The sequence below is a fragment of the Nanorana parkeri genome, unplaced genomic scaffold (genome assembly GCF_000935625.1).
Source record: "Nanorana parkeri isolate BGI_ZX_2015 unplaced genomic scaffold, ASM93562v1 scaffold3972, whole genome shotgun sequence".
NCBI lineage: Eukaryota > Metazoa > Chordata > Amphibia > Anura > Dicroglossidae > Nanorana > Nanorana parkeri.
This window is the reverse complement of record NW_017310239.1, coordinates 4,863-13,627: the sequence shown is the minus strand read 5'-3', so window position 1 is coordinate 13,627 and position 8,765 is coordinate 4,863. Positions and strand designations below refer to the sequence as shown.

The 8,765-nt window shown below is 39.8% G+C and overlaps 1 protein-coding gene across 1 annotated transcript; it reads left to right on the top strand.

Moving 5' to 3' along the window:
* Nucleotides 1–228: 228 nt before the first annotated feature.
* Nucleotides 229–3,462, top strand: LOC108803638 (zinc finger protein 260-like). Its single transcript, XM_018575464.1, has 2 exons — nt 229–334; nt 1,349–3,462. Exons 1-2 carry the CDS (start codon nt 229–231, stop codon nt 3,460–3,462), a joined length of 2,220 nt encoding a protein of 739 aa, XP_018430966.1.
* Nucleotides 3,463–8,765: the final 5,303 nt, after the last annotated feature.

Here is an 8,765-nt window from a genome sequence, read left to right as displayed (position 1 = left end):
GCAGGTTTCAGACCCACAACAGCATCTGTGAACCTCCTCAGCTGAACCATCATCATTTTAACTAACCTAGCAAAACATCCATCACCCACCTTGATCCAAATCTTCCCATCTTGTCATGACCTTCGTCGCTAATGTCGCAGCATTTCTTACCTAATGGCAAGTTCATGTATTAATACCTAGAGGTTACACTCATTATACTCACCCACTTATCCATGTATTCCGGAAAACATGCTGACACTCCGGATATCAGATCAGAAGTGGCGGCACCTCACCACACAGCACCACCTTCCTGAAATCCTCCGTCCAATGCCGCAAAGAACTCACCCAGATGTGGGTATAACTTTCATATTTCCCAACATCCCATTACTATTTCAGGTCAGGTTGTTGGCGCTTCTTCAGCCCTCCTCTTCTGGTTACCTATAATGACCATCTGGCTTGCCTTAAAAGTTTAGCCAGACGAACCCCTGTAGAAAAAAATACCTGAATTCTAACCATAATGGCAGGAAGCATAGAGGAATTATCAAAGTCTTGTGTTTTTTGAAGCACCACTGCTATCTGACACCAAGTAGTGATGCAGAAGTAGAAAATATGAATTTGAAATAATTTCCATTGTGATATACAACCAGCATCCGGAGCTCTGGACTTTTTCACAAATTGAGTTTTCAAAGCTCTACTTGGCTCCTTTGTGGAAACACGGCTGTTGTTTACAGAACTCAGCAGCTCAAGCTCACATCTGCACACATGAGGGAACCAGAAAGGTGAATCCCCTCTTCTCTTCACATAGCTCCATCTGACTTTTCTATAAGAGACAGAAAGTGTTTAAAATGAAAACACCTGTACTAAAATATCTTTATAAAATCCATGGAGGTGTCTATTGCTACTTTTATATAAATAATCTGTGTAATTAAGGCTTCCATAGAGTGAAGTCATATTTACAGGTACAGCGCCATCTACAGAGTTTTACTATTGTCGCTGGACTCCTCAAGGGAAATGGTTGTATTATGCCACCATTCCTGTTTGGAGGCTTGGGGTCACACTTACTTCATTGAGTGCAGTAAAACGATTCTCCACTCAGAGAAGACAAACCTGTATTCAGTTATTGATGTTTATATTTCCTGTGTATTCAATGAACAAAGAACTAATTGTTTGAACTGCAGGCTGTCCCAAGACATACAATTCTGATGTTAAACTCAATGTGTAGAGTTCTTGATTTTGTCTTTATCTGTTGTCAATATCCTGTAACTTCTATAATAATTAATTTTTTTTTTTTTTAGGGATCCACCTTAATTCTTGAATATTGGATTGAAGCATTCTGATAACAAAGTACTGCTAAGTTGGCGTTCTTTAGCACATGATGAATCCAGGGGAGACAAGTTATATGAGTTCTCAGAGTGTGAGCAAAGTTTAATTCCAAAGTCATTTCTAACAGTTCACCAGAAGATTCACGATGAAGAGAAACCATTTGACAATTCACATTTTACTCAACACCAGAGGAGTCACACAGGAGAGAAGATATTTGAGTGCTCAGAATGTGACAAGTGTTTCACAAAAAAGAATAAACTTACTAGACATCAGAAGATTCACACTGGAGAGAAACCATTTAAATGTTCAGAATGTGACAAGTGCTTCTCACTTAAACATCATCTTACTCAACACCAGAGGACTCACACTGGAGAGAAGCCATTCAAATGCTCAGAATGTGACAAGTGCTACGCAAGAAAGAGCCAGCTTACTGAACACCAGAAGATACACACTGGAGAGAAGCCATTTCAATGTTCAGAATGTGACAAGTGCTACGCAAGAAAGAGACAGCTTACTGAACACCAGAAGATACACACTGGAGAGAAGCCATTTCAATGTTCAGAATGTGACAAGTGCTTCACAGAAAAGGGAAGTCTTGCTACTCACCAGTGGACTCACACGGGAAGGAAACAATTTAAATGCTCAGAATGTGACAAGTGCTACGCAAGAAAGAGACAGCTTACTGAACACCAGAAGATACACACTGGAGAGAAGCCATTTCAATGTTCAGAATGTGACAAGTGCTACGCAAGAAAGAGACAGCTTACTGAACACCAGAAGATACACACTGGAGAGAAGCCATTTCAATGTTCAGAATGTGACAAGTGCTACGCAAGAAAGAGACAGCTTACTGAACACCAGAGGACTCACACTGGAGAGAAGCCATTCAAATGTTCAGAATGTGACAAGTGCTACGCAAGAAAGAGACAGCTTACTGAACACCAGAAGATACACACTGGAGAGAAGCCATTTCAATGTTCAGAATGTGAAATGTGCTTCACAGAAAAGGGAAGTCTTGCTACTCACCAGTGGACTCACACGGGAAGGAAACAATTTAAATGCTCAGAATGTGACAAGTGCTACGCAAGACAGAGACAGCTTACTGAACACCAGAAGATACACACTGGAGAGAAGCCATTTCAATGTTCAGAATGTAACAAATGCTTCTCACTTAGGCATCATCTTACTCAACACCAGAGGACTCACACTGGAGAGAAGCCATTTCAATGTTCAGAATGTGACATGTGCTTCACACAAAAGGGAAGTCTTGCTACTCACCAGTGGACTCACACTGGAAGGAAACAATTTAAATGTTCAGAATGTGACAAGTGCTTCACAGGAAAGCAAAGTCTTACTGAACACCTGAAAATTCACACTGGAGAGAAGGCATATGAGTGCTCCGAATGTGACAAGTGTTTCACAAAAAAGACAACACTTATTCGACACAAAAAGATTCACACTGGAGAAAAGCCATATACATGTTCAGAATGTGACAAGTGCTTCACACAAAAGGGAAGTCTTGCTACTCACCAGTGGACTCACACTGGAAGGAAACAATTTAAATGTTCAGAATGTGACAAGTGCTTCACAGGAAAGCAAAGTCTTACTGAACACCTGAAAATTCACACTGGAGAGAAGGCATATGAGTGCTCCGAATGTGACAAGTGTTTCACAAAAAAGACAACACTTATTCGACACAAAAAGATTCACACTGGAGAAAAGCCATATACATGTTCAGAATGTGACAAGTGCTTCACACAAAAGGGAAATCTTACTGGTCACCAGAGGGCTCATACTGGAGAGAAACCATTTAAATGTTCAGAATGTGGAAAGTGCTTCACATGGAAGGAAAGTCTTATTAATCATCTGAGGATCCACACAGGAGAGAAACCATACAGGTGTTCAGAATGTGACAAATGTTTCACCACCAAATCTGATCTTAGGGTTCACTGGAGGACTCACACTGGAGAGAAACCATTTCAATGTTCAGAATGTGACAAGTGCTTCTTACTTAGTCATCATCTTACTCAACACCAGAGGACTCACACTGGAGAGAAACCATTTCAATGTTTAGAATGTGACAAGAGCTTCAGACAAACAAATAGTCTTATTCGGCACCAGAAGATCCACAATAGAGAAAAAGCTGTTTCAATGCTTTGAATACGAGAAACAAAACAAAAAAGTGAGTTGATCGGAAAGGCGTCAGCTCAAAGTGCAGTTAATGAAGAGGGTCGAAGAGTCAAAGGATAGTACAAAGTTGTAAATGTATTGTTTAAAAAAAAACTCATTGGACATACTATGTGCACCAGTTGAACCACCACCAATATTCATCTAAAAAATGGTTATTGCAACAACCCATTCACTCATGAGACACAAACATACACTCTAAGGACGAGCTGATCAGCGTAATATATGAAGCCGGATTATTCTCAAAGATATTTGAGGGAACAGCGCTTAGACAGTAATTGTAAATTCAATATGATTCAGCGAATTTGTCTCTTTAACCTGGAGACCTTATTCAGTTATATTTAAATCTTTCCAAGAGATCGCGAGGGGTTGTGTTCAATGAGACTGGTGATATTGTCAATCAATTGTTACATTTGTTGCTTTTGCTCATAGTTGAGAGCAGACAATATGTGAAGCAGGAAGCTTGATTGAAGGTAAATCTTAGAGATTTTGAGACTTAAATAGGAGACCCGTGAAACCTGAACGATAGTTTCACCCTGAGTAATTATCACACATGGAGGAAAGTTCGACCAAACAGTGTGTAAAGTCACGAATATAGGGTACCGTGTTGTTTCACTGGGCGACTCGTCTCAAAAAGGTATAAGGTGCCTCGATGTCAAGTTGCTCCTGGTACTTCTCAAAAGTATTTTGTAGCATTCATCTTGGAAGAAAAATCAAGGGTTCCTTAGAAGGTTTCCTTGAGGTGATGTTGAACGGTCCCACAAGGTTTTGGTTTTGTCTGTGATTTTAACCTTTTATTGCGCTGTCTTGTAATCCAAACCCGGGGAGTCTAATACCTGACATGCAGGTGGTTAGTCAGCTCGGCGTCCATTACCACGACGCATTTCGCCCTGCCTACTTTCTCAGGGCTTCGTCAGATCCTGGTAGGGGTACAACTCACATGGTTTATATTCTTCAAATCATGTGTTACACCGATCTGTTCCTATTAGGTTTACAGAGAGGATAGTGTTTTACCAGTGAGGGTAGACATTTGGTTTTTCGCTAAATTGATGCCATGTTAGACCACCTACGTGATAATGTATAGATGTGAGGTTTCCATAAAACTGGAGATGTTATCTATATTTTGTATTTTGAATACACAATGAAGTAATATGAATTGTTTATTAGCCTTGCTGTGCCAGAATTTGTTTAAGAGTTAAGAACTATAAAGGAATTAATATTTCAACGGATCTCAATGTTGTAGAGTAGGAGATATATTATAAATAGACATTTCCGGATTCTCTGGGCCATTGCTGGGTCGGAGACATTTTTGCGGACATTCCTCTGGGTAATGAACCGTTGAAAGAAGTAAAGTAACCGCTGTGATCCCGTTATATGTAAACCGCAACCTCTTTGAACTGACTGCTCACTATATTGTTGCTAGTATTCTAGACAATTAACCCCGCATATAACTTTGTTTTCTCTTTTTTTCTTTTGAGAAGAATCAGACTGCACGGAGCTGCACTATATATTTAATAATCGTTTACTATAACAGTATCTAAGTGTGTGTACTATATTTAAGTTTGTCACCACGCTTACCCACTTGGAGATTGGGACTTTTTGAATTGTTTTTTGCATTGACCTTATATATGGCAAGTTTATAACACTTGGTCACTCACACATGTATTGTTTATAATATGCCTTAGTAGATGATCACACCAACAGAGTGTTTGTTTGGCCACATCGAGTGCACCCAGCACACAGAAACACTCAATGATATACCGGACGGTGATTGATTTTTTTCACACACTTATTCAACATTGTTGTACTTCATGGTTATAAGCCGAGATACCGATTACCGGTATCTACACTTAATTTTTTCACTGTTGCATCTCTTATTACAAGCCGAGATACTGATTCCCGGTATTTGCACTTAATAATTCATTTTTTAATACTGAGAGTTCACTTCAACACATTCTTAATATTCACTTTTATTTTAGACCGAGCGCAACTTACTTGCTACATATTAATTTAAGTGCATAGATTCCCTTGATCCTTATCCCTGTGGTTCGTCCTCCTTGATATTTAGAGAAATGTTGTGCTAGTGGACTTTCTTTCTCATTATTTCTTATGTCTCTTAAATGTTCACCAATTCTTATCTTCAATTCACGCTTTGTTTTTCCAATATATAATTTTTTGCAGGGGCATTCTATTTGATATATGACCCGCGTTGTATTGCAATTAATGAAATGGCGAATGTCAAAACTGGTAGTCCCCGCTGAGTCAACAAATTGTTTGGATCTATGAACAAAGGGGCATATATGGCATTTGCCACAGGCAAACATCCCTTTCGGTTTTGTTGTCTTGGAAAGCAAAGTTTCTTGGGGGCTAGGAGTGAATTCGGAAGAGACCAGCTGGTCTCGTAAATTGCATGCCCGTCGGGCAGTCACAAGAGGATAAGGGCCTACTATTTCCCTCAAAATGGGACATAGCTGTAGAATATGCCAGTGTTTATTTAATGTCTGTTTAAGGGTAGACCAGCCGGAGCCATATTGGGTGATCATACGGACCCTTTGATCTTTTTTACCCTTTTTAGTACCGCTCAGGAGGTCTTCTCTGGTTCTTTTATTAGCTATGGCCAAACTTTTTCTAAGGGCTCGATGGGAGTAGCCACGTTCCCTAAAGCGCCCATACATGGCTTTTGATTTTAGTTTGAAATCTTCATATGACGTACAGTTCCTCTTTAATCGGAGGAACTGGCCAGTAGGTATGCCCTGTTTCAGGGAAGACAGATGGTGGCTACTCGCATGGAGCACCGTGTTGGCTGCTGTGGGTTTTCGAAATGTGTTAGTCACTAGTTTATCCCCTTCTATTCGTATCATTAAATCCAAAAACGAGATTTCACTGGTGCTTATGGTGTGCGTTAGATGAATGTTCCTATTATTTTCGTTTAAATCAGTTATGAATTCCAGTAGTTGGTTCATCGAGCCTGTCCAGACTAGTAGTATATCGTCGATGAATCTATACCGTGACTTCGCATATAGCTTAAACAGGTGGTGTGGGTAGACATTGTCATTTTCCCACATACCTAGATGAATGCATGCATATGCAGGGGCCCATGGGGCACCCATAGAGGTACCTCTAATTTGTCTGTAGTGAGTACCTGCAAACTGAAAATAATTGTTGTTCAAAGCAAAGTCCAAGAGGTCAAGAATAAACTCATTTTGTGATGCAGAGTTGGGGAAGAGAGATTCCAGATGATGTTTAACTGCTAATAATCCCCAACCATGTGGTATGGACGTATATAGGGATTCTACATCCAGACCCACTAGAAGGGAACCCTCTTCTACTTTTATATTGGCTATTTTTTGTATGAGGCAAATTCGCTGAATCATATTGAATTTACAAATACTGTCTAAGCGCTGTTCCCTCAAATATCTTTGAGAATAATCCGGCTTCATATATTACGCTGATCAGCTCGTCCTTAGAGTGTATGTTTGTGTCTCATGAGTGAATGGGTTGTTGCAATAACCATTTTTTAGATGAATATTGGTGGTGGTTCAACTGGTGCACATAGTATGTCCAATTAGTTTTTTTTAAACAATATATTTACAATTTTGTACTATCCTTTGACTCTCCGACCCTCTTCATTAACTGCACTTTGAGCTGACGCCTTTCTGATCAACTCACTTTTTTGTTTTGTGTCTAGTACAATCAGCTGGGGGTTGTTCCTTTTGAGAGTCATTGAATAATCAATACACCCTATTTAAGGGGCTAATTCATTTTGGGTTTGGTACTCTGGGCAAATCTCCCCCCTTTTTTACTTTGAATACGAGAAACCCTTCATTCAAAAGATACATTTTATTAGACACTGGAAGAATCACCTAGAAGAGAATTCCTATTCATGTTCTGAAAGTGATACATTTCCCAATATAGAAATATCTGCTTTTATCTTTTACATCCTATTCACTTTTGATCGCATGAGTCTCACAAATTCCTTCATGCGACCTCTGATCAGCTACATCCAGATACGATCATCCACAGCTAATTGCAGCACGAGCGATTACATTTGAAGGGCTTCCCTGCTGCAAGCCTTAACTTTTGAATAATTGGGGTCCTTCTTTAACCCCTTCATGGGGTTAAAGTCCCGCCACAAGGTGCCCAAATGACTCATCACGTACACTGTATGGGACCAGTTATTTGCTGCTCTACAATGCTGGTAGCTGCTGAGAATCAGCCGTTACCATTCATTAATGGATGCCTCGGTATAGAGACATCCATTAATTAAAGAGTTATCGATTTTCAGACACCCGATCCCCTTCAGGGATCGGGTGTCTGAGAGCAGAGCCACATTTGCAGCTCTTGCCAGGACTCTGACAGCTGGTATAGATTGAAAGATCTCAATGTATACCAGCTTTTTTAAAACACTATTTAAGAATAGAAACATAATGTATCTGTTCCTGAAAACAATGTTGCAGTTTTCTGATCATTGTTGTAACGATCAGAAAACCTTTAGTGACAGCTGATCCTGAAATGCTGCAGGATCGGTGTCACTAAGGTTATTATTGGCTGTTCTGAAGTTTGAACCAAAAATTAATTGATTAATTTACCAAGCAGTAATAGTGAGATTCATTTACAATGAATGCCTGATATAATTAATTAAATAAAAAATATAGTAATTTCCGCAGTGGTAGTGTATTCTATCCAGTAGTACCAGGAGGCCGAGAATCTGGAGGAGGTTCCCTTGACGGAGCTGATAAGGTCCTCCATGAGTCTGATATCGTTTATTTTGGAAAACCAAAGCTGAACCGAGGGCGGAGTCACCTGTTTCCATGCACGGGCTGCATTCAGCAAGTGCACTAGAACCGACCGGGAGCTGTCCGATTAAAAGGACTTTATAGTTTGAAATCTTTTACTGGGTGCTGGTGATTCCTATTCATTTGCTTTTTGAAAACATTTTTCTTTCTTTGTTGGATTGAATAATGTGCCTTGAATATTTTGTAATTCTAAATGCTGCCAGGAATTGAAGTTCTTTTTTCTCTTTCTTGTTTTTTTAAACATTGTTTATAAAGTTCACATGCTCAAACAGTAATTTACACAACAAAAAAAAAGAATCAGAGCAATGAGTCCTCCCTCTTTCTTTCCCAGGTATCTTTTCTTTAATTTCAGTCTGAGACCGGGTGTGTGAAAGGGAATATCCTCCGCTGTGCTCGCTCCGCTGAAATCCTGTAGTTTTCTAGCAAAACATTGTCCTGGGCAGGGCCGGATTTGCTCTCCCTGCCACCCCAAGGCCAGGT